General features: G+C 40.3%; 1 protein-coding gene across 1 annotated transcript in view; it reads left to right on the top strand.

The window, feature by feature from the left end:
* Positions 1-27,735, top strand: part of LOC146772941 (uncharacterized) — a 199,627-nt gene that overhangs the window by 16,675 nt on the left and 155,217 nt on the right. Inside the window, exons 3-4 of the mRNA XM_085637042.1 lie at positions 2,821-3,123; positions 5,239-5,352. Coding sequence (XP_085493168.1) covers positions 2,821-3,123; positions 5,239-5,352 — 417 coding nt within the window. The remainder of the gene's footprint in view (positions 1-2,820; positions 3,124-5,238; positions 5,353-27,735) is intronic.

Here is a 27,735-nt window from a genome sequence, read left to right as displayed (position 1 = left end):
TTAGTATAGTTGAATATGGAATTTGGGAAGTGAACATGTTAGTCTGTTAATTTTGATTGAAAAGGATAGTGGAGGGATAAAAGAGTGGAGGATTATTTAGGTCTTAGCAGTAGGAGGAGGCTTTTGGATGAGTAAAAAGGAGTTTTGGATGGGAGGAGACAGAGGGAAGAGTTTAGAAAGGTTTGTTTTAGGGGATCGGTATAGTAAAAGAGGTGTCAGATGATGCAAGAAGGGGTAGAGTAGGAGAGAGTCTAGAAAGGGTTATTTTGGGGATCATGGTAGTGGTATGGGGTTTGGGTTAAATGAGAACGTGGATGTAGAGGATATATTGATAGATGTATAGGATGAGAGATAGGGTAGTGCATTGGAAAGAGTAGTAGAAAGAAGTTTGAGATGAGTCAGAAGGTTGGGCTAGAAGATATATTGAGAGAAGTAGAGGCTGAAAAATAGGGTAGTGCATTGGAAATGCTAAATTAGAAGAAAGTGATAAATATATAGATCCATAAGTACATTGAAAGTATATAGATACATAAAGGAGGTAAGTATATGTAGATTAAAGATATTGATAGAGGCACAGGATGAGAAATAGGGTAGTGCATTGGATATGCTTTTTGAGGAGAAAAGTAACAGACACACAGATCCAAGTACATGTAAGGTACATAGATGCACAATGGAAGTATGTACATGTAGACCAAAGATGATTTTTATTTATTAATTATTATTATTATTTATTGTTTTCTCTCTCTCAACAATATAATTATTTTATATGTTTATACAAAGCAATACACAAAGATAGGTACATATCTATAGTGAAAACAAATGCTTATATACAGAGAGATATGCTGTAAATTTCTCTTTGCGTATGGTGCTTATGTGGGGAAGAGCCAATTCTTGAGTAGTTTTCTGAATATAACGAGGTTGTTGGTTGACCTTATGTTGGGGGTAAAGAGTGGAAGACAGGTCTTTCTTCGTGATGCCCTCACACACCCCGAGAGGTGTCATGCTTCATCATTGGGCGTTTGCCCCTCGTCAGGCCGGCGCTGCAATGCCTGACGGGCTCCCGAAACCGGGGCTCTTTTGCGGGGATCTTTTGAAGAAGAAGCCGTAAGGTGCGTGCAGGTGTGGGGGGCGATGATATTCTGATTTTCTGGAGCGGCGACAGGAACACAATCCCTGGGTTCAACCGGTGGATTAACAGCCTTAATCCGTACCTGAACTTCACATCCAATTGTTCTGAACAAGAACTCCCCTTTCTTGATCTCATGATCATCAAGAAACCGAACAGGTTGGAAACCATTACATACAAAAAACCCACCGACAGTCACTCCCCCCTCCTGTACCAAAGTTTCCATCCCAAAGCCTTGAGGGAAAATCTTCCCTACGGACAGTTCTTACTCATCTGTAGGAACTGCAGCAACATTGATGACTACAGAAAACAGGCATGCGAACTCAGCACACACTTGGTCAGTAGACAATATACACCACGGATCGTAAGCAATGCTCAAAAAAGAGCATGCAATACTAACAGGTTAAACCTCCTCAAAACACACACAAAACCTACTAGTGATATCATGACCTGTGTCACTACCTACACCCCTGAGTCGAACTTGTTAAAAAGAATCGTAAAACAAACACTGGAGAATTCTGAGCACAGGGGATCTTGCCTTAAGCAATCCACGGTTCGCCTTCAAGAGGACAGCCAACATCAAGGACCTATTGGTAAATACGAGACCAAAAAAACAATTGTCCAGGGCCCCTAACACCATCTGGAACCTACCCCCTGTGACTGGCCATTACCCTTGCGGACAATGTGTAGTCTGCCCTTTCACTCAAGCCACTAACACCATGCCACTTACTAACAACTGGACGTGGACACAAACCAAGCACACAAATTGCAATACACGTAATTGCATCTACCTTATTACGTGTCCCTGTCCACTCCAATACATAGGTATGACCACTCGAGCAGTCAAAACAAGAATCACCGAACATAGGAGCAACTTTCGTTGCAAAAAAACAAACACTAAAATGTGTGCCCATTTTGTGGAACATAATCACTCAGCCAATGACAAACAATGGACAGTTCTTGAGGCCTTCAATACCATCACTAAGGAGGCTCTCTTTAGAAAAGAACCATGTTGGGTCTTCAAACTGGGAGGGCACATAATATGGTGGTAACTAGTTTAGTATTAGCAAAAATGACATCTAGGATATGTCCAGCGGTGTGTGTCGGTTTGTGGACAATCTGATGCAGGTTCAGTGCCTCTAGGCCAGTGATTATTGTTTTTGGATGGGTCATATTGGGTTTGTCACGCCAAATGTTGAGGTCACCCAGAACGCATAGGTTGGAGTGTATTGTTATCAGGTTTGAAACTTAGTCTAGAAGTGCGTCTGGGAATGACGCCTTGCTAGGTGGAGGTCTGTAAAGGAGCAGGAAGTTACAGGAGGAAGAAGGTGTAGGATTGCAACTTGTTAGAAGAGCCTCACAATTCTTTATGGAGATGTTGTCAATTTTAGTGATATGTAGGGTTTGCCTGAATACACCAGCTAGACCACCTCCTTTTTTGGCTATACGATTTTGGGTGATTGTTTGATACCCTAGAGGAATGGCTTCATGCAGGACTGGAGCCATATCCTCTCCCAACCATTATTAGGTTATGAATAGTATGTCTGGTTTTGCATCTGTGAGAAGGTCGTAGATGTGATGCTTGTTTTTAGAGAGGGTAGCGTTCTTTTAGGGGTTCAGGAAAGCCAATGTATGCACATTTTTAAGTTCAATGTAATGCATATTAATAACTGTTCTTTCCTTTTTCTGCTCAGACAGTTACACAGAAAGGACATCGGTGGAGCTTGTGGCCGCCCCACTCCAGCAGAATGCGCTGCACCGTCGTGTCCTTCTGGCCTGTGTGGTCAGGGCTGTTTCCGGACCAGTCTGGGTGTCCTGGAATATTTCCGGGAGCTCAGGTGAAGGGCAGACAAGATTGACCAGAGACGTAAACAGGGACTTCACCTTTATAAGTCATATCTCCATCTCTCCGGACAACTGGACCAGAGGAGAGGTGTCCTGTAATGTCCGGTTCAATTCATATCAGAGCATGGTGACGAGAAGTGCAGCCTACAGAGGTAGATTTTACATCCTTATTCATGAAAATGGTCTGACATAATATACAGAAATGTGTGTAGTGCTTCAGAGGGAGACGTTGCTGATGACCCAGATGACATTAACTGATTACCCGAGATTTTTATTACTTGGAGCCCTTCAAGGTCAAACGTGGGCTGTTGCTGCTCTCAGATTCTGTTGCTAAACTAGGAGGCCTTCTCAGTAACTCAGGGCCCCTGCCCACAGGTCATCCACACACTCACAACTTGATGCTCACTCTGTTTTTTACACCTTGTTTCTAAATTTCGAATGTCGCCTTTACCTGTTGTATTGCCAAATGTTTGGAGCAGGAGCTCTTAACCTTTTCACTATAGAGGATCCCCACTCATTACTTGAGTACATGAACCCCACTGAACCATTACTGGTATCAGGGGATCCCCACTGTGTCATTATTGGTATCAGGGGATCCCCACTGAGTCATTATTGGTATCTGGGGATCCCCGCTGAGTCATTACTCAGAAGAAGGGGACCTCGGGTTAAGCAATTTGGGTGATTTGAACATCAAAACAATACACAAAAATACATAAGCAAGCATTCATCAAACAAATTGATAAATAGATAAATCTTGAAATATTGTATTTAATTCACAAACAAATCTAAATAATCAAAATTTCAATTTTAAAGTGATGGTTGTGGCTTTTTGAAAATTAACTAAGGCCACTCATTTTCCATACTATATCCTGTTTGATGCATTTGCACTGCTACCGCAAATCAATCTGAAGGCACCAACTTAACTTTTAGCCTCCAATGGGAAAATCCTTCCCACTGCTTAACATTTTAAAATGTTCAATTTGACCTTTTTCTGCCTTATTTACATATACTTTATTAATCTTAAATTTTTTAAGCAGCAGTAGACCTCCTGAGTATGGGCTGCAGCTCCCGGGATCACCAGACCACAGGTTAAGAACAACTGGTTTAGAGTATCAACCCTGAAGCAGCTGTCTCATGTTTGCGCTACCTAAAGGCCTTGAGCGAAATTGTAAACTGTTTTCCATGTGTAAAACCCACAGATTGTGGAATGTTTGTGTTTTATAAGTGGTAGGTGAGAGGGAGAGGTATGGCGCAGCGTCTAGGGCTGTTGACTCCGGAGTACGGGCTCACGGTTCAATCCCCGGCGGAAGCTCAGCCCAGCACCATGTGACTCTGGGCAATAGCTTGCTTAATAATCCCAATGGCCCCCAGCGCCTTGAGACCCTTAAGGGTGATTAGTTCGCGCTTTACAAATACTGGGTTGTTATTTATTATTGTTATCCATGTATACACTGTAACTAATGTACAACAGCAGACAATATAGTACATCATTATATTGCATGTTCAGTTTCTAGTGCCAAGAGGAGAAAATGGCTCACCCACAGCATGCAGCCTGGCACACATCCAGTTTTACAGTTCTAACAAAATATTTTCTTTTGCAAGCAAAAAACACAATGTGCCCATTAGAAGCAATGGAAATTATGCAAAATAAGCAAGGCGACTAAAATTATGAAGTAGGAAAGGGACAAATTAGGGAGCAGGGTTGACTAAGTTATGAGGCAAGAAAAGGCAAATTATGCAGCGTAATAGAGCAGATTTTCAGATAGCATTACTTCATTATTTTGTAATTTTACCAATTGTTAATACTGTCTGGGCATAGGTTGCACCTCAGTTTAACAACGAAACATGGCAATAAGCAACAGAAAGGTGAGAACTCAACCTTTTCAAAGGACCTTCCACTGAGCGGCAACACGTGTCGCTGTAATTTTACAAACTTTAGAACCGTTTGAGCTAGAAACAAACAGGTTTTGTTAAATTCTGCTGATTATGCAGCAGATGATGGAATCTGTGGTAAGTGTAGCAGATCCATAATTATGCAAAAAACGCTGCGGCCACACAATCACATAATTCCAGTGGCCATGAAAATAAGCAAAACCCAATAATTTGGATTTTTGCAAGATTAACACTTGGATGAAAAAAATATTGCCCAGCCCTATCAACAATCCAACAATCACCCAATAATCTGTCAGGAGCTTTGTAGGTGCCTCTGTCATGCATCTGCACATATATGACAATTTGAGTTAATATATTTTCTTTATCCTTCCCAGTTCTCTCCAATGCTGATGTCAGTCAGTGCGCTGCTCCCGTCGGGGCTGGGATCCTCCTATTGCTGCTGACTTTGTCAGTGACCTTCTACAGGCTTTACCAAACTTCAGATAAAGGTAATGGCCTCCACCATCACCCTCTTCACTGCTGTGAACAGCTTTTACTCGCCCCATCAAAATAAAAATAAATGGACTTCGTAATAAGGCCTTTCTGGGTTTTGAGGCCTTTTACCGCAAAAAGGCTTATGAAAAGCACTTAGGACCATTAACTTTATCCAGTGTTAAGTGAAAAACCAGTGTAGTAAAAATGGGATAATTTGCTGCCTCCTCACCTCATGCATCTCTAACGTTTATAATTTAATTTTGTATGAACTTTGTAAAGTAAAATGAATGGCGAAGGTATTCCATCTACTTAGACTCCTAAATATCTTCTGACCATGCTATCATGGTCAAAGTACTGTGACTGCAAACACAATTGTGGACGAATATTGGAGGCAAGTATATATGTTTTTTTACCATAATATCACGCTTTAAAATATATATTGTTGACAGTAATATCATTTTTATTATGATGTTTTAATACATTTCATTATACTTTTGTTTATTTATTATTTTAATCTTACAATTATTTTAATAATTTAAAAATTAATATTGTATTGTATAATTATTTTGGGGTTTCTTGGAGTTATTGGTGGAATGAGTTGAGGTTGTTATTTTTTTTTCCTATTACTTACTGTTAATTGATTCACATGTTAAGTATATTATTTTGTAATTATTTATTTGTTTGCATGATTAATCCATATTTTAACTATGTGATACATTTTAATTTCGGGTCTTGGAGTTTATTGGTGGATTTTGTGGGAAGTCCTTTAAGTGAAACATATTTATATTGATATTAAAAGGAAATTATGTTTGCTTTAACATTAAATTATAAAAGTATGTTTATATACTTTTAGACAATTATGTTATTATTTTTAAGGGTTGTGGAACATCTTACAGTGTGGGTGTGTATTATTATTATAAAGTATTAATTATTGGTAATTGTTTAACATGTTATATTTTAATGTCTGACTTTTTTTGTATGATTTCTAATTTTGCAATTATTTTTAATGTTGGAACGTGGGGTTTATTTTGGGAATTGGATTGTAGTCTTTTAATTGACATTACTTTTCAATTTATATGAAAGGAATAATCTATTATTTATGTTTATTTTTTTACTGAAAATGTTTTTATGTAGCATATTTATTTTTCTAACTTATTGAATTATGTTTTAGTGTTCTTCTTGTTTCAGTCCCATGCTGATGCCCACTCTCTTGCAAATATCAGAACTCTACCCTCCTATTAGCTGACGACACCCTATTGATCTCCAGTTTACGGAGACTTCTGACCTACTTTGACATGTTATGTCGGGCTCAGGGTTTGGATATCAATAGGTCAAAAACAGCGTTAATGAGTTTTAATTCCCATAAATCTTTTAAAAGGTTTCTCACTTTAGATGGTGTCCCACTCAGGAGGGTGGATTCATCTGCATATCTTGGAATAACTTTTTCATCAGACATGTCTTGGAAGCCCCAAAACACCAAGTCTACACATAAACACGGACACCTGGCTGGGACAATTCTCAGAGAGCATTGTGGTTCCTTTACCAAACCCATAGTACCTGCCCCCCAGCTCTACGCAGCCAAGACCTTAGGCTTATCCCTTTACAGGGCTGAACTTTGTGAGTTTTCCAATATTAACCACCAGGTCATCTCTGAGAATAAATTTATGAGAGCAATTACCCTTTTGCCCCCCAGCACCCCCTTTCTCCCCTCATTTCAGGACCTAGACATGAAATGAATCGAGGGCAAAGCCAGGCAGCACCACCTACTATATTGGAGGCAAATCTGAACCATGCCCAAACTTGCTAACTGTGTCACCACCCTACAGGATGTCATTTTTCTTTTTTTTATATAATTTTTATTATATACCCATAAAATCATTTACAGTACATTGATTCATTAAATTAATTTGCGGTAAGGCAGTGTGTTACAGTTATAAAGAACAAATAAATACTTGACTGCTTCTTTAAAATATTTAGTTCAACCTTAGAAGAAAGTTAATCAAACATATTATTAGCATATTAAATACAGTGCGAAATAGACATTGGGTAAAAGAAAGAACGAGACATTTAAGAAAAGGGATTAAATAATAGCAGATCATGATTGTATAAAAATCCCTGAGTATATCATAGTTTATGTTGCGTACCAAATTTCTCCGCTCCTACTTCTATCAGGGCAACCCACGTTCTTTCTCCGCCTTACAATGGGTGACCAAATTGCCCTCCCCACTTTTCTTGACTCTTTACCCCTGCACGAATATAGAGCTGTCTCTTGGTTATAGATCCCCAAAAGGCGTGTTACCCACATTTGAAAGGTGGGGGGGGATCCACATCCTTCCATCTTGTTGCTATCAGGATTCTAAAGACAGCTGTGCAGATAAATACAAAATATTTCTCCATGGTATGCAAACCTATACAGCTATTGCAGCCCTTAATCATCAGGGTAGGAGATAGCGTAACCTTGCGTCATAGCAGCCCCTCCCAGAAACTAGCCATCTCGTTCTTTATGGAGAGCAGCCTAACACAATCGTAAAATATGTGCACTAGCATTGCGAGCCCGTCCCCACATCTTGGACAGCTATCATCAGCTCTCTTGCCCCATCTAACGTGTTTGGCAGGGGTATAATATAGATTGAACAAAGTCCTGTAGTGCTGCGCCTTAAGATTTGTTGAGCGAAGGGTTTTACCCGTTAGTAGCAGAGCCATATACACATCTACATCGGGGTCATTCAGTTTCACCACCCACTTCGATTCAGTGTCCTCCAAATTAATGTTTTGTAGCAACATGCTATAGATATTCCTAATCCTATTGCCTCTCCCTACAATTAGCTCCAATAGCGAAATTCTTTCCCCTGGAGATACTGCTGGCCTTAGACTAGCAATAGACTCCCAAATCTGTACATATTTAAAATAATGTCTAGACAAGATCCCGTTCTCCATTTGTAGGGTGCCAAAGGGGCGTAGCTGATCGAATTCATAAATATCTCCAATCGTCCTTACGACAAGTTGTTCCCAGTGCCTACCCATGGTATCGCAAAAGGAGTGCGGAAAAGCATGGGATCGCCACAATGGGGTGTAATAGTTAATTTTTGGAATTGCCATAGCTTTGCGCACCTTGGTCCACACTTCACAAACACTGGACATGATCTTACATTGTAACTTCTTATAATAGCTTGGCACCACTCGGTGTAATAGCAGCCCCATAGCCTCCCTCCCTATAATAGGTTCAAATATTGTTGGGACACTGTCTTTTCTTACCTCCTCTGTCTCTTCCCTTCTAACATTGCAAAATAAAATCGACATCTGGAATAAAAGGCACGCCCAGTGATATAATATAATATTAGGGAATGCCAGCCCACCCTGTACCTGTGGGAGTGACAGATATTTTAAAGAACGTCTGATTTTTCCATATTGCCAATTGAATTTTGAAAATACAGTTTCTAGCGTTTTCAAAATATCTGCGTCTATCGTAAGTGGTATAGAGAGAAACAAGTATAGAATTATTTGCAGCATTGTCATTTTAAGGACGTTTCCTCTCCCTACAACAGATAAGTGCAATCCATTTATCCTTTTAAGATCTGCTGTAATTGTCTTAATCACAGGATTAAAATTAATCTTAACTATTGTGTTCACTCCTGGACTGATACGAACCCCCGAATAGGTAGCACTCTAAATGCATAGTGAATCATTAAGACTTATGTTATCTGTACATATTATCAGTGTCTTACCTTCATTCAACGAATATCCTGATCTCTGCTCAAATACTTTTGCAATAGCCGTGGCCTCCCTGATTGCGCTAGCCGGATCGGTGGTTAAAATGGCTATATCGTCTGTGTAAGCCAGTACCTTCGATTCATAGCCTCTTGAGATAATTGGTTTAATAGCCTGGATTCCTAATAGTTTTTCTATCAGATGATTTATATATAGGGGAAACAATATGGGTGAACAGGGACACCCCTGTCTTGTCCCTCTTGATATAAAAATGTTGTCTGATGTTTCCCCCATCAGCTGTAACCGGGCTCTAGGATTCATATACATTGCCTTGATTGCCCTAATAACTCTACAGGATGTCATTAGTGTAGACTGCTTTCACAAGATACCCTGGTTACAGATCATTAGAGAGCAGCTCCTCTCCCTTGGTTTAACGGTACTCTGGGAGGCCCCTGCTGGAACACATTTTCCTTCTAAAGAATGTCTAAAACAGAAGAATTGGCACAGTGTAACTGCCATAGACACCCAAAAAACAGCCAGTTCCAATGTATCTCTTGAATTTCTTGATTTTAAGCTGCCTTGTGGCTTTGAGCCCTTCTGGGATTTTATTACGGCACCAATGGACAGGAAGCTATACTTCCAATTCAGACTGGAAGTACTCCCTTTGAGAACCTTCACCTCCAAATGGTCAGCTACATCTTCTACTGCTTGTTCAGGTTGTAACCATCCGGCAGAATCTGTTTCATATATTTTTTTTAATGCCCGGCTTATCTGTTCCCCGTTCTTTTTGGTTAATACCAGCATGTAAACAGGTGGACACATGCAGCCATTCTACTGTTTTGCATATTCTCAGATTAGATTTGCGACCTCTATTTGCCTGTGCAGGGTTAAGTTCCTAGGGGGTATGTGGTTGCTAAGAAGGAAGTGTCTTTCATCTCAGCAGTCTTAATGGGCCTCTGCCTGATTGCATGCATGTTAAGCTCCTTTTCTATTGCCCACACGTTAGGCCACCCTGCTTTTTATGTTTTGTTATTGCTGTTTTTTTAAGAATCTGTAAAACTGTATTTATTTATTATGTATATATGTGTGTTGTGTACGTTTATGGTTCTGGCAGCCAAAAGAAAATTAAATTTAGCTCTGACTTTGAATTATTTTTCATTTAAAAATATTCTTTACATTTTATTACAGGTTTTCTTTATTTTAGTTTTGGTATTTTTAAGGATTGGGTGGAAAATGTTTTTAAATATAATTAGAGTTAAATGTAAAATTTTATATTTGTATTTTTTTCCCTGTGAAATTATTTTTGCGTTATCATATGAAACTTTCTTAGTTTTCTTTTACATGTGTGTTTTTGGGACATTTGAGGGATATTGTTTATTTAAAAAATTATGTATTTATTTGTACAATTCTAATGCATTAAATTATTTTAATGATTTATTTAAAAAATTTAAGATATTTATGCTTGTTAAGGTTTTCATTTAAACTTCTGTGAAAACAAGAAATGATCCCCTACAACCACATTTATAACCTTTTTTATATTTTCATACTCACAATTAAAAACCCTTGACTTCAAACTCACAACACTGAACCCAAATATTTGCAAAAATTTCAAATGTTTATTATACCAATTCAATGTACATATTCATAGCATTTAAAAAAAAAACAATTAAAAAATCGTACTCTAGATATTTACTATATACGTAGACTGCTATGTCTTTTCTTCATCAGTACATTCATACGGTGTCATGAGAGGATCACAGAATAATTAAAAATGGTATTGTTGTAATTTTGACCATTTCACTTTTTATACACAATGTGCAAATATGCAAGATAAATTAAAATTGTAAAAATGCTAAACAGCATGAAGTTGTTGACGTGGCATTTCAGTGGAAGAGAATTGATAAACCACCTTCTTCAGGACTTAAGTTAATAACAACAATCATCTATAAAAAATTTACATACAACATAATTATACCTCTGATATATACATCACAGTTTTACATATACAGTGTTCAGCATGATTAATCACACCAATATCACACTCAAATCTGATGAGATGTCCCATCATTCAACTCTAAACCAAACCTATCAAACATTATGGATGTATATACCCTGTTGTTTACCAGGTATCCATGTTTACAGTCCTACACTGCTTTATTAACTTCTTTTAAAAGGTCAAATAGTTACCTTTATATGATTGTATATATATATATATATATATATATCATATCATGAACAACTCCTTCCGGACTTGAGTGGACCCGTGGAAAGTGGCGCGCATGCCGGCGGAGATAACCGGCTGTTTAAATCCACAATAATCACTATTTCAATCCGCGCGCTCTCAGGAATCAAAGACCCAACACCAGTATAAGTGGACTGCTGTTTATTCACACAACGCGTTTCACCAAAAGGCTTGATCACGTGTAAAAAACCTAAAGTTATAGTTAGGACCTATTTTCCATAGGAAATCCGCAACATTCTATTTGGAATAACGTTGGCGTCGATTGATGAATCTTCGCGAAAGTTTCCAAACTTTTGGCCAGCTCCGGTCCGCTCTTATCCTGAAAATTTCACGGTGATTCGTCAAGCGGGGGCCGAGAAAAAAGGGAGGTCCCAAAACGCGTTTTCCCCATGCATTTTCCCATAGGACCTGTTGACGCAGCTACAGCCCGCAGTGCTGAACGGAATTACACCAAATTTGGCAAAGAGGTAGTCCTCAGTTCAGACTCGTGCCTTTTGCTTAAATGGTGTAAATCCGTTCAGTAGTTCCTGAGAATATCAAAAGTAAAATCACATATATATCTAGGCGGAGCCTAACCACACATCTCATCGTGAGATCTGATTGGCTGTCATCACTTCATCCAAGAAGTGTTGGCAGCCATCTTGGGACCAATATACATGATAGCACCTCATTAAAAAGCATTGCAGTTAATAGAAGGTTTTAAGACTTTAGTTACATTATAAATCATTTGTTCATGGTACCATACTCATTTTAGGAATTGCGGTGTGTTCTAAGGTGATTTTACCATGTGAAAAAGCCTTCTGCTGTGATATCATGAATCATGTTTGAGAGAAAACTATTTTCTCATGCTTTTCCCACAGAGGTTTGGAAGGTTATCTATAAGCTAAACTGAGAGCATATTTTCTGTAAATTCACATTATCTTTCTCAGTCATGTGAGAATGAAGTCTGACATTCTCAGTAAAACATGTACATCCAACAAGGGCAGAGACTGTCATTTGATTCCTTTGTGTTCTACTGCAGCTTCCCAGAGTGTTCTAAAGAACAACTAGAGCGCTAAAAGTCCTACTTATGACAAACGTATGGCACACCTGAAGCCATCTTGGTTGGAATAAAGTGGTAACTCTTAAAACATTTAATTTAAAAAGGAACAAAATGAGGGGGTTCATTTTGCCATAGAAAGTATGATTAGTGCTACAGAAAGAAAAATTAGGGCACATTTTGAGTGACTTCTCAAATCCTCTTCTATTTCATTAAAACATTCTGACATGCAGACTGAAACATGCACTTTCAATACCAGCAGCAGACTTCCCTGGTGAGCAGTAGCTTTACTACAGTGATCTAATTAGCAACTAGAGTGCTAACATTCTGAATTTATGGCAAATGTGTGACACATCTGAATGCCTTCTTGATGGAATCAAAGTAAAAAACTGAAAGTATTTCCTACTGAGGAGACTGTAGTAAATGAGGAAATTAGGAAACATCATAACAAATAAGTCTCCCAAAATGGCCACCAGAGACAAAAGAGCCCAAATGTAGCCCAAATATCACCCAGATGTAGCCCAAGTATAGCCCAATGACAGAATGTCCCAGAGTGTTCTAACGAACAACTAGAGCGCTAACAGTCTTACTTATGACAAAAGTATGGCACACCTGAAGCCATCTTGATTGGAATAAAGTGGTAACACTTAAAACTTTTAATTTACAAAGGAACAAAATGAGAGGGTTCATTTTGCCATAGAAATTATGATTAGTGCTGCAGAAAGAACAATTAGGGCACATTTTGACTTCTCAAATCCTCTTCTATTTCATAAAAAAATTCTGACATGCAGACTGAAACATGCACTTTGAATACCATCAGCAGACTTCCCTGGTGAGCAGTAGTTTTACTACAGTGTTCTAATGAGCAACTAGAGTGTTAACATTCAGAATTTATGGCAAATGTGTGACACATCTGAATGCCTTCTTGATGGAACCAAAATAAAAAACTGAAAGTATTCCCACTGAGGAGACTGCAGTAAATGAGGAAATTAGGAAACTTCATAACAAATAAATCTCCCAAGATGGCCAACAGAGACAAAGGAGACCAAATGTAGCCCAAATATCACCCAGATGTAGCCCAAGTATAGCCCAATGACAGAATGTCCCAGAGTTTTCTTAAGAGCAACTAGAGAGCTTACTGTCTTACTTATCACAAAAGCATGGCATACCTGAAGCCATCTTGATTGGAATAAACTGGTAACACTTAAAACATTTAATTTAAAAAGGAGCACAATGAGAGGGTTAATTTTGCCATAGAAATTATGATTAGTCCTGAAGAAAGAAAAATTAGGGCACATTTTGAGTGACTTCTCAAATCCTCTTCTATTTCATTAAAAAAAATTCTGATATGCAGACTGAAACATGCACTTTTAATACCAGCAGCAGACTTCCGTGGTGAGCAGTAGCTTTACTACAGTGATCTAATGAGCAACTAGAGTGCTAACATTCAGAATTTATGGCAAATGTGTGACATATCTGAATACCTTCTTGATGGAATCAAAGTAAAAAACTGAAAGCAAATGAGGAAATTAGGAGACTGCAGTAAATGAGGAAATTAGGAGACTTCATAACAAATAAATCTCCCAAGATGGCCACCAGAGACAAAAGAGCCCAAATGCAGCACAAATATCACCCAGATGTAGCCCACATGTAGCCCAATGACAGAAGTGTGCAAAACACTTATTTTTTGTGTATTTGCAATTTTATATAGTGCAGACTTGTCAGGTATTGGAGTGCTTTACATGAGCATTGGTTACATCACACAAGAACAAATTCATTTTGGTTGTAGACATGGGGAGATCAAGTAATTTGACCAGAATCACAGAATGTTGAGCTGAAGCAGAAACTCCAACCTGGTTCCCCAGTTGCAAAGTCTGCAGCTCTGGAAGTAACACCACATCCTCTCCCCTAGGTGCAACATTTAATCAAGTGGTCAACAGGATAAAAAAACATAAAGATTCCAAATAATTTAAAAGTTCTTTGTCGCTATTTGAAAACTCAGAAAATATGTCCTCATTTTAGTTCTTTAGAGCACTAACCATAATTTTGATGCAAATAAGACCCTCTCATATATGTAATTTCTAAAGGAAATACTCTAGGTATTACAGTTTTGATTACATCAAGATGACGTCAGGTGTTCCACACTTTTGTTATAAATATAGAATGTTAGCAATCTAGTTGTTCATTGGGATACTGTTGAGAGGCAGAGGCCAGGGGCACGGACTCTGAAAATTGAAGGCAGGTAGGAGAGTGCAGAGGCAACAATTTTACCACACTGGGCAGGCAGGAAGGGCAGTGGCAGCACAACAGACTATGGAGGGCAGTGGAAAGCGGGGCAGGGGCACAAACCAAAAATACAGAACTGGCAAGAGAGGCTGTGGCAATATAATAGACCATTGTGGGCAGACGAAAGAGGCAGTGGTAGTACAACCATACATGCCAACAGACCCGTTTCAGCCAGGAAATGTCCAATGTTTTTAAGCTCAAATGGGCTTTATTTGATCTGTCTCCTGTCTACAATCTCCTCTTTTTCAATGTAACTCAAAGGGGAAAATCAATACCCCAGTATTTTTTCAAAATCTCCCTCTTACCAAGTTCAAAATGTTCGCAAGTATGGTACATTGGATCATGGTAGGCAGGAGGAGTTGGGGTAGGGACATGGACTCGGATAACAGAGGACAGGAGGGACATGGAGAGGTGCACCAAACTGACCCTACAGGGCAGGCATCAGGGTTTGCAGCAGCACAATACACCACACAGCGCATGCGGGAAGGGAGTGCAGCACAACAATCCATAGAAAGCAATAGGGAGGGGACAGGACCATGCAGATTGACAACAGAGAACAGAGGGGAAAGAGGCAATGGTAGCTAGCTGACCATAATGGACAGATAGGAGAGAAAGCTGCAGCATAACAGACCATAAAGGGCAGGAGGGACGGATAAGGGGCATTACAATGGAACAGACAAGCCAGGAGGGAGGGAATAGGGGTCTGCACATGGAAACAGAGGGCTGGGGGCAAGGGGGCAGGGCAGGAGCAGCAAGATGACCATGGAGGTCAGGCAGGATGGGCACTAGAAACAAGACACACCATGGAGAGCAACAATGAGACTATGATGGCATACACACAGACCATGGAGGGAAGGTGGGAGGGGGTCAGGGGCAGCTAGCTGACCACACAGGGAAGGTGGGAGGGGTCATGGCAGCACAGAAGACCATGCATGGCAAGCGGGAGGGTTAGTGGCAGCGCAATGGCTATGATGGGCAAGAAGGAGGGTGCAGGGGCATGCACAAAGGACCATGGAGGATAGAAGGGAGGGTCAGGACCTGCGCACAGACAGGAGAGTTCAGGGGAAGGGGCCTCACAACAGACCGCGCGGGGAAGGCAGGAGGAGCAGTTGCAGCACAACAGACCAGGGAGGGCAGAAGGGTGTGGCAGTAAAATGGACAATGGAGGACAGGAGGAAGGGGATAGGGGCATGGCATGTGGACAGGCAGAGTGGAGGTGGCAGGGACAGGTTATAGTCATCTGACAATGCTAGGCAGGTGGGAGGGAAGTGGCAGCTCAACAGAACACTCAGAGTAGATAGGAGTGGCAGGTCCATGGAACATGGTGGGCAAAAAGGATGGAGCAGGGGCATGCACAAAGACATCGGAGGGCAGGGGGAAGGAGAATAGGGGCAGCAAGCTAAGCACAGAGGCTTAGCAGGAGGTCAATGATGGGCCATAGAATTGAGCAATGGAGGGCAGGAGGAGTGGACTGGTACATCATGCTAAATGGAGGGCAGTGGCAGCATATCAGACCATGCATGGCAGGAGGGAGGAGGCTAGTCCATGGATTCAGACAACAGAGGATAGGGAGGAGGTAGATGGGGCAGCAAGCTAACTGTTCAGAGAAGGTAGGTATTAGGAACTTTATTGTTTTTAAAAATGTGTGTCTGTGTGAACTACTTAAAGTATGCAGCATAATCTCACTTTTATTTAGGAAGAAGAGGACGTTTGTGACTGTGACTCCGGGCTCACTTGGCAGAAACACCCCCTGACTCTCCACCCCCCATCACAAAATGGAATGCCCGTGAAAAGGGTAGGTGGACGCAGTGTTATATAGAACATAGTCCTGAGAGCACGATTGAAAATGAAAACTAGATATAGTATATGGTATAAACTATGCACCAAAAAGCGTGATATAAGACGAACCAGGGCGTGAAATATAATATGCAATACATTGTGCGCAATGACAGATTCATTGGAGAGCGCGAGATAGCACAGGCACTAGCGCGTGCTATGCGATATGCGCCTTGGAGTGTAATATGCTCAGGGTAGTGTTGTGTAACCTAACTAGTCTCTAAAGTTGTAATATAAAATATGTGCTGGGGAGTGTAACGTTGCATATGCACTGTGACAAAGATATGGATCCCAGATTGTAATATGTATGGCATAGCGCTGTGCATTATAACATAGGCATCGAGGAAGGCACGTTAGATGGGGCAATATAACCCGTGCGAAGGCAAGTGTGGCATGACATATTCACGGGGTGGTGTTACAGTGCACATGGGCTAGAGAATGTCATAGCATATGCACTAGCTGGTGGAATACAACACAGAGGTGTGAGGCACTCGGCGGGCACTGGTGGGTGTAACACAGCATTCGGCTCAGCCCGGAGTACGCTGTGACTCTAAAGTGAGGTTCGAATCCTTTCCAGAGAGTAAAATAAAAAGTATTACACATCCGGCGGTGGATGTGTATTTTATTAACCGTAAGGGGGGTTTCTTGCATAGTTTGGTCGAATTTTTGTCGAATCCCCTTTGAATGGCTTGGTGTGCGTGTATATTAAATGTGCCCGTCAATAGCTACCCATGTTTTTATAAATAAATGACAAGGGTGTCTACTTGAAGAGTACCCACCAGCGGGGGCGCTGGGATTAGGCACGGTAGGGTGTCAGACATGTCAGAGCTTCACTAGCAGTGTAAATACATTCCATGTGGATTCATTCTATGTATAGTCGCCTTTTAATGAATATCACACAAATCGTCATGGTGATAGGTACATACGGTTTGTCCAGCATGTCCTAGGTGTTTCTATAAATATATATTTTTTTTAAATAATAAAAAACAAAGGCCGGCCCCGGGGGATGGGGTCCCCGGGGCCATAAGTGGCCTGAGGAGGGGGGCAACGCAGCCCCCTCCTAAAGAGTAAAAAATAAAAAAAGCCCATGACCCGGGGTTTGGGGTCCCCGGGGCCGATTAAGGCCTTGGGAGGGCCAAATTTATTTTTTTCAACAAAAAAAATTAGGGTGCAGGCCCTGGGGGATGGGGTCCCCAGGGCCAGTAAATTAGAAAAAGAAGGGGGGCCACACAGCCCTCCTTCTTAAAACAATAAAATTAATAAAAGACCGGCATCGCGCCGGAGGCCACGCCCCCTCCTTGCAGCACTCTGCAAACGCGCCCCCTGGCCAGTTGTAAGTTGGGGAATTAATTCCCCTTCAATACTGAGGGTCCCTGAGGGCCAACTAGCCCAACAGGTATCTCCAGTATGCGCCAGGGAGCTGCGTTGCAGACAGGCGTTCTGAGGCCACGCCCCTTTTTACACCTCTATGCAACGCAGCTCTGTGGCGCTTACTGGAGGTACCTAGTGGGCTAGTTTGACCCTAGGGACCCTTAGGATTCAAGGGGACTTAATCTCTCAACGTAGAATGGCCACAGGGCGCATTTACACAGTGGTGAAGGGAGGGGACGGGGCCTGAGGTGATGTGTGCAAACACGCCCTGTGGTGCATTTTAAGTTGGGGAAATAATTCCCTTTCAATCCTGAGGGACCCTGGGGGCCATCTAGCCCACCAGGTGCTTCCAGTAAGCGCCACTGCTCTGCGTTGCAGAGAGGTGGTGCAGGCCGTGCCCCTTTTTACACCAATCTGCAATGGCGCTTACTGGACGTACCTAGTGGGCTATTTTTCCCCTAGGGCTCCTCAGGATTCAAATGGACTTAATCTCCCAACTTAAAAAACGGCCACAGGGCATGTTTACACAGTGGGGATGGGAGGGGACGGGGCCTGAGGTGACGTGTGCACACACGCCCTATGGCGCGTTTTAAGTTGGGGAAATAATTCCCCTTCAATCCTGAGGGCCCCTGGGGGATAACTAGCCCACCAGGTGCTTCCAGTTAGCGCCAATGAGCTGCGTTACAGAGAGGTGGTCCAGGCCGTGCCACTTTTTACACCTCTCTGCAACGCAGCTCTGTGGCGCTTACTGGAGGTACCTAGTGGGCTAGTTGGACCCTAGGGACCCTCAGGATTTAAATGAACTTAATCTCCCAACTAAAAATGGCCACAGGGCATGTTTACACAGTGGTGAAGGGAGGGGACGGGGCCTGAGTTAACGTGTGCAAACAAGCCCTGTGGCGCGTTTTAAGTTGGGGAGATAATTCCCCTTCAATCCTGAGGGACCCTGGGAGCCAACTAGCCCACCAGGTGCTTCCAGTAAGTGCCACTGCGCTCCGTTGCAGAGAGGTGGTCTAGGCCGTGCCCCTTTTTACATCTCTCTGCAACGCAGCTCTGTGGTGCTTACTGGAGGTACCTAGTGGTCTAGTTGGACCCTAGGGATCCTCAGGATTCAAGGGGACTTAATCTCCCAACTTAAAACTGCCACAGGGCTTGTTTACACAGTGGGAAAGTGAGGGGATGGGGCCTGAGGTGACGTGTGCAAACACGCCCTGTGGCGCGTTTTAAGAGGTAGTTTTAATCCCCTGCCCTAATATATACTAGGGGCTTACAGAGGAGGTCATGCTGATCACAGGGGGATCCCAACGCATAGTGTTCCCTAGTGTATGTAGGTGTTTTCACTGTATTCTGAGTGTCTTTTAACATAGCACTGGCTCTAGGACTGGTTAGTCAGACTCAGTTACCACCAGTATCCGTCTGAAAAAGTTGAGGGTACAGGATGATTTTGCAACAAGGCTTCTTTCTGCTCTTCTGTTTGTTCTTTCTGCACGTTATCCTTCTTCCTGCACTTTTCTTCGTCTTTGAGGACTTCTGTTGCTTCTTTCTGCATTTCTTTTTTTTCTTTCTGTGCGTTTTTTCTTCTTTCTTCACATGTTCTATCTCTGTAGGCATAGTTAGAAATTAGCATTTAAAAAACCTTTGAAATTCACTGAAAAAACCATAGGTTTCAGGCACGTTATAGTTAGGAATTAGCATTTAAAAAACCTTAGAAATTCACTGAAAAAACCATAGGTTTCAGGGGCGTTATAGTTAGCTGGACTTTTCACTCGTACAAAACCATTGAAATTCCCCCGTTATAGTTAGTTCAGCTAACTATAACTCGCGAGCCCGCAATGCACTGCTGTTAACGTCACATATTACATCACTCATGACATGGTCAGTGACATCACTCATGACATCACTGATGACATCTCAAATAACATCACTGATGACTTCATCCTTGTGATAGAGTGGCAGACCTCCTCTCCCCCTAATATAACCTTTGAAACACACATTCAAAAATAAAAACTAACATTTTCAAAACAATGGACATACCAATATCATTTACAACAACCTATTCAGTAATTCTAAGATCCACATACACATCCACTCATTCACCAACAGTCCTATACAGTCACTCATACATGTACTCACTCATCATATGTACTCATACACCTATACATTCTGTTACACAATGCCACTCATCCATAGAGTTACTCACACACATAGTCACTCATGCTAATAAAGAATCAAACATCCATTTACTTGCATGTACAGTTATACACACACCACCACACTTACTTCTACAGAAACTTACACATACTTAGTCTTTTAAACAATCACTTATAGAAACACATACTTATTCATACAGGAACTCTTTCAATCTCTCACTCTCACATATACTCACTTATATACACCACTAGTCACATATACTAGTTTAAAACATATGTAGTTACTCATAAAGACACTATTGAGACTGTCATTCACTCACTAACACACCCATGCACACACTCATCCACCCATACAGTCCTGCACACATGCTGTCTTCAACACATACAAACAGTGAGTCACTCATTCATGCACCTATGCACTACGTAATACCCCCCACCGAACCATACAGACACTCAGACACTCATACTGATACTCAAAAAACCAACTAATAACCTATATAGACACTCATGTAGCTACTCACCAACCCATGCAGCCACTTATACACAAAGTGAGAGACTGATACAGATATTTACATATTTAAACATTACTCACTAAGCCATGTATTCACTAAGATACACTTAATCAGTCAGTTATGCAATCAATTTTTCAAAAACAAATCATCCATTTAGACACTTATATACCCATTTATTCTTCCATGGACCTTGAGATATACATATATAAAACATATGTAATTTTCAGAAAAACATACATTCACTGGATGATGTCATCAGTGATGTCATTTGAGATGTCATCAGTGATGTCATGAGTGATGTCACTGACCATGTCATGAGTGATGTAATATGTGACGTCATCAGCAGTGCATTGCGGGCGCACGAGTTATAGTTAGCTGAACTAACTATAATGGGGGAATTTCAATGGTTTTGTACGAGTGAAAAGTCCAGCTAACTATGACGCCCCTGAAACCTATGGTTTTTTCAGTGAATATAATTATAGTTATATCTATATCTATCTATCTATCTATCTATCTATCTATCTATCTATCTATCTATCTATCTATCTATCTATCTATCTATCTATCTATCTATCTATATATATATATATATATATATATATATATATTCACTGAAAAAACCATAGGTTTCATGCACGTTATAGTTAGGAATTGGCATTTAAAAAACCTTTGAAATTCACTGAAAAAACCAAAGGTTTCAGGGGCGTTATAGTTAGGAATTGGAATTTAACGAGGCAATTCCAAGACTGTTTGAGCAAGCAAAATTGTTCGGAGAAATCTCGGGGTATAGGGTAAATAAAGAAAAAACTGAGACTATGCACTGGAACAAGGTACGAGGGGCAGTTGGAGCTAAGACACATATGAGGTATTTGGGTATAATTTTGGCCCAAAATATTTCAGAAATAGCCAAAATAAATCTGACGAGAGTCTACAAGGATGTTTGTGGTCTACTGCAGGGTTGGTCTGGCCTCTCCTTGAGTATTTTTGGCAGAGTAAATCTAATCAAAATGATTATTCTGCCGAAGATAACCTTCTTGTTTGGCTCTATTCCATTGACATTCTCAGCACCAGATATTGCCAAAATACAGGGGAAAATAGGCTCCTTTATCTGGAATGCTAAGATAACGAGGATCTCCTGGAAAAAACTTAAGGAGAAGCCTTGGTATGGGTGGGCTGACCCTACCGGACTTACTTGCCTACTGTCACTCCTTCCATTTTAAGAACTTCAGAATGTTAGCCGGAAAGACGGATGCCTCCTCTCTGGGTTTATTGTTTCAAGCCTTATTACATGGTATACCTCAGGGGCAAGAACACTTTCTATTTAAATATGGCGACCCACGGTTTTTTAAGAGAGTCAGACTAAAAATCCTGGATACTGCTCTTAGGAACTGGCTGTATGTTAGAAAGATTCTAAAAATTCCATACTATGCACCTCAGGCCCCGATATGGGATTCCCCGGGTACACCAGACTGCCTGAATGATCAATTATCTCGTCCTCTTAAAGTGGCAGGCTTGTTTTTTTGGCAGGATCTACAGAAAGACTCGCAGCTCCTGAATTGGGATTCCTTATCTTGCCTGACAGGTGGAACGCTATCAAGGTATAAATACTATCAGCTGTCAGGATGGTGGGCAACTAAATCCTGGGAATTCGAATCATTGAACCCTAAATTTGATTATGTATCCAGGAGTGGTAGATGGAAGCAGGAGGTATCTTTTTGGTACTGGGCCATCCTAAAAGCGGAAGCAATAACAGAATCCGAACTGTATAAACTTTGGGGCAATGTTATAAACTCAGACTTTAATCTCATGGAATTATGGGGAGATTCTTTTACCATGATACATGCGGTGGTTAAATTAGCTGCACTTAAAAGAAACCATTTATATACTGCATATAGAGCTTATATATCCCCAAAAAAGCTAACAAAGATAACAGGCTTATGCCATCATTGCCCAAGATGTAAAATGCCTGCAGCCGACGATTGCCATATGTTTATAGATTGCCCTGAGATAGCAAGCTACTGGGCCACGGTGCGAGATTTTTTAGTTGAGGTATTACATAAACATATTGAAGTCACTCCAGAAATGATTATGTTCGGTCTGCACACGGATTACCATCTTAATGATCCGACATCTAAATTTATTTTCTATGTGATTATCCTGGCAAGACGAGAGATATGTAGAGCCTGGAAAAACATAAGTGCTCCAACTTTCACAGAATGCCTGAAACATATAATATACACTAGTGAATCTGATATGGCTTGCGATGGAAATAGCTATGGAAAAATCTGGGCATCACTTGTTGCATGGCGGAATAGATAAAGAACATTCCAATGATTTCACCTGGGCACTGTTGGTTTGATCCCTCCAAAATAGCGCTGGGTTATCGGGTAGCGTGAAAAGGAGTGGACATTAAAAACAGTGGTTGCTTGAGGGTTTGAGCCTCTCTCTTTCCACACTGGTCTCCAATATCAAGGCTTGGTTACGTTGATTGGTGGAGAGAGGTGGTGGCCTCCCATCAGGAATGCCCATCTTGGTATATGAGGAATAAAAAAAAAAAAAAAGGAATTGGCATTTAAAAAACCTTAGAAATTCACTGAAAAAACCATAGGTTTCAGGGGTGTTATAGTTAGCTGGACATTTCCCTCGTACAAAACCCTAGAAATTCCTCTGTTATAGTTAGTTCAGCTAACTATAACTCACGCCCCCGCAATGCACTGCTGATGACGTCACATATTACATCACTCATGACATGGTCAGTGACATCACTCATGACATCACTGATGACACCTCAAATGACATCACTGATGACATCACTGATGACGTCATCCAGTGACTGTGTGTTTCTGTAAAGTTTAAATATATTTTATATATTTATAGTGAAAGGTCTGTGGAAGAATGAGTGGGTGTACAAGTGTGTGAATGGATGATTTTCTAGGTGCGTAACTGACTCTATAAGTGAGTCATTAAATGTATCTTACTGCGGACTAGTGACTAAACTGTGTGAATGTCTGTATGTGTCTGTGTGTAGGTGTATAAGTGGCTGCCTGATTTTGTGAATAGCTATATGAGTGTCTATATGGGTTATTGATTGGTTGTCTGAGTATCTGTATGGGTGCCTGAGTGTTTGTGTGGGTAGGGTGTGTGTGACTCTATGCATAGATGTGTGAGTGGGCGATTCTATGGGTGCATGGTTTTAAGAGTGCATCTGTGATCAACTGTATGGTTGGGTGAGTGTATGTATGGGTGTGTTAGGGATTGAATGTATATATCAGTGGTACATGTGTGACTAACTACATATGTGAAAGGCAGTATATATGCATGTAAGAGTATATAAGTGGGTATATGTGAGAGTGTGTAATTGTGAGAGTGGCTGTATGGATGAGTGTGTGCTTGTATCAATGATTGTATAAGAGCGTAAGAATGTGGTACTATTTTTATGAGTAAGTGAACTTGAGTGTGTTTAACTGTATAGGTGAGTAAATTGGACTGTGTTTAATTACTTGCACAACTGACTAGGTGTGTCAGTACCTCAATGGATGATTGGCGGTCTGTGAGTGTTTATATAGGTGTATAAATGCATATGATAGTCTTGTACGGAGTGACTGTAAGTATGAGTGACTGTACAGGTGAGTGAGTGGAGGTGTATGCAGACCTAAGAGTTAATGAGTGGGTATGTAGCTATTGGTATTGGAGTATCTATGGTTTTGAGAATGGACGTCTGAAATTTTGAGTTGGTGTATCAAAGGTTAAATTAGGGTGTGAGAAGATGCAGTAATTTATCACATGGATGATGTCATCAGTGATGTCATTTGAGATGTCATCAGTGATGTCATGAGTGATGTCACTGACCATGTCATGAGTGATGTAATATTTGACGTCATCAGCAGTGCAGTGTGGGGGCGCGACTTATAGTTAGCTGAACTAACTATAACAGGGGAATTTCTAGGGTTTTGTACGAGGGAAATGTCCAGCTAACTATAACACCCCTGAAACCTATGGTTTTTTCAGTGAATTTCTCAGGTTTTTTAAATGCCAATTCCTAACTATAACGCCCCTGAAACCTTTGGTTTTTTCAGTGAATTTCAAAGGTTTTTTAAATGCTAATTCCTATCTATAACTTATCTCTGAAGATATCATGTTTAATGATTTTCATTGGATTTGTATATTTTTCAAATTCAGTGTGTCAATTTCATTAATTACGTTTTTTCTCAAATACTTTTTTATCACCATTTTTTAAACTTATTTTTTCAATTAGTTCTTTTAAAAATTAAAAAATATTATTTGAACTTAATGGGTTTTTCAAACATATTTTTTTAACTATATGTTCAAAACTTTATTTTATATATATTTTTTCAATGTTTTTGGATCCGCGCACCCTAAGCGCACCGTTCTCGATCCCTACGCAATAGCATCCACGCATGGTAAGTGTTGGGTACGTGTTTAGTGCGCGATTGCAATGCGACCGGTACACGACTCCCAGCCTATACGCGACACGTTCGATGTACGTAACATGATGTTTACACGCTTCCGCGATGCGTCATCTGCATCGATGACGCGGTAGGTGCGCGGATCCCGTGAAATATTTAACATTTAAAAAAACGTATATATATATATATTTCATGTGAATATTATTTGAAGACCAACTCTAAACTAGTCTTAAAACGAATATATTTTCACATCTAATCCTTTAATTTTTTTATTTATTCAATTTCGCGGATGCGTGCTGGGTGCGTGCTGCGTAAGCGAAGGGTGCGCGGATCCCATGTGACCTGCAAAAAAAGAGATTTGATTGGTTCATTACACTTCCTCTTCTAACTATTGAAAGGCCCCACCCATTTCAATCATTCTTCTTTGACCTTCTTTAGAGCACCATCTCTTTGGAGAGAAGAAGATTTTTTAGACTAAGTTTACACTTAGCTCTAACTTTTTTCAACCAAAAATGGCTTCAGGGCAGCAGGCATCACCTGCATCACCTCATACTTCTGAGGATGAATTTTTGGCGGAGGCACCACCTAAAGAACGTTTTTCTTCAGTGGTGTGGACATTTTTTACTTTTCCCGAGGGGCAGAATAAGACCAATGCCACCTTGGTCACGTGCAAGATTTGCAAAAGAGTCCTGTCGCGAGGGGATCCTAACAAGAAATACTCGTGCGGCATGGCAAGTATGATGAAGCACATGAGGACCCTTCATCCAAACAATCTTGCACGAGAAGAGTGCCGACGGATGAGAAACACTCCTGCGCCATCCACCTCATCGCAGCCGAGCACCTCAAGAGTGCATCCATCAGCCCAAACCTTGGACATCCGTCCTCAATTTCAATTTTTAAAAGTGCTCTGCACTAAGTGCAATGCGACTTTGTGCTATGGTGAGCAGTCGATCGATCTGATCTGCCGCCGGCAAGAAAGTCACATTTGCTAGTTTTTTTTGTTTCTTTTTCTTTCTTTTTCCTTGAAGTTCATTGTTTGGTTTCTCCTGTTTTTTTTTTTGTTTTTTTTTTTGCAGAAAAACCAAAAAAAAAAAAAATTGTTCAGAAAACTCAAAAAAAATTATAAAAGAAGAAAGAAGAAAAAAAAAAGTTCTTGTAAGAACTAACTTACCTGGTTTAAAAAAAGAGCTACATTTCTTTGTTAGTGTTAGTTTAGATGAATGTATGTGTAGTACGTAATTGACTGAATGAATGCATCAGTAGCGTATGGTGAATGTATAAGTGCAGAACTATGAGGAAGTGCTGCAGCATCACACAGTAACCTCTTTAACTGCAGTGTGCTGTAGTACTTCCGAAGCACAGGGATGCAACATATGTACATAAATATTTTGCAAATCTATGCTTCTGTCTGCCCGGCTGCTTAAACTGCAGCCATGTGGTGACAAAAGCACCCTTGCACCATAGTGCAAGGATATCTGTGTCATGTGCTGTTTGTTTTTCTACAGGAAGACACGCCTTCCTGCACAAAAACAATGAGAAAATGCATTTTTCTCCTTCAATGTATGCTGAACATTTCAGCATGCATTGAAGATATAAAAATGTGGAGAAATTAAAACAATTCTCCTTGTTGTGCTTTCCTACACCAATTTTAGAATGGTGCACCATTCACACACATATCGAGATTTATGATTTCCGATAAATCTAGACATGTGTCTTGTTCTATGAGTATTAAGTGCAATCATGCACAACAACACTTATAGAACACCCTATCAACGCAAAGTGGTCTGCATGATGAGGTTGTATTTACATGGAGTATAAAAAGTGCACAGAGTGCCTTTTCATCTCTTTGTAATTATGAAAGAGTATCTTACACAAAAACTATGTTACAAAAAGTGACATATTTCCAGTTTTAAAATTCCTTGCGAATGATAAAAGGTAAGCACAGAGTTTTGTCTGCAAAGATGTTCAAAGAAGAATCATTGAAATAATTGCGGTCCTTCAATAGCTAAAATAGGAAATATTATGAACCCCTCAAATCTCTTTTTTTGCAGGTCACATGATATCTGATTATGGTCAGATTTCAAAACTACAAAGGTATAAACAGAGTGTTTTTAGAAACATGTTTCAACTTTGTAGCTTCTTGCAGACCTCCTCATTCTGCATATTGAGACTTAGTTAAACTTACCTTCACAGTAATAGGAATAAAAAATGGTACACATTTTTTTCACATTTTCATTCCAGTCTAGATTCATAAAAATTGCTTATTTTAAAATTTGGATCTGTGAAAGAAAAGGAAAAAAAAATTATAACATGTAATATTACATTTTTTACAACACAGCATAATTTCCACAAAGTAATCTTTTTGCCTTTTTTGCTGTTCTCAGAATATATTAAATTTCACTAAAAATAGTGATTTCAATCGTACTCATCACTTAACAGCGGGCAAAAAAAAACAATTTCAAAGATTGTTAAAAAAAAACAACATGCTATTCTCACAAAAAAAACAAGATACAAATCACAGATATATAAAATGCATACAGCTAACAAAATATTATAAGTTTAACTTACAAAAACTATAAATGCTGTCACTTTAAAATATTCACCGAATCTAAGGATGAATTTTTGGAGGATGCAACACGCCCACAACGTTTTCCTTCAGTGATGTGGAAATGTTCTACTTTTCTCGAGGGGCAAACAAAGACCAATGCCACCTTCGTCACGCGCAAGATTTGCAAAAGAGTTCTGTTACGAGGGGATCCTAACAAAAAATACTCGTGCGGCACAGCAAGTATGATGAAACACCTAAGGACCCTTCATCCAAACAAT

This window comes from Triturus cristatus, chromosome 12 (genome assembly GCF_964204655.1).
Source record: "Triturus cristatus chromosome 12, aTriCri1.1, whole genome shotgun sequence".
Lineage (NCBI taxonomy): Eukaryota > Metazoa > Chordata > Amphibia > Caudata > Salamandridae > Triturus > Triturus cristatus.
The sequence above is the reverse complement of the archived record's forward strand: the minus strand, read 5'-3'. Positions and strand labels throughout refer to the sequence as shown.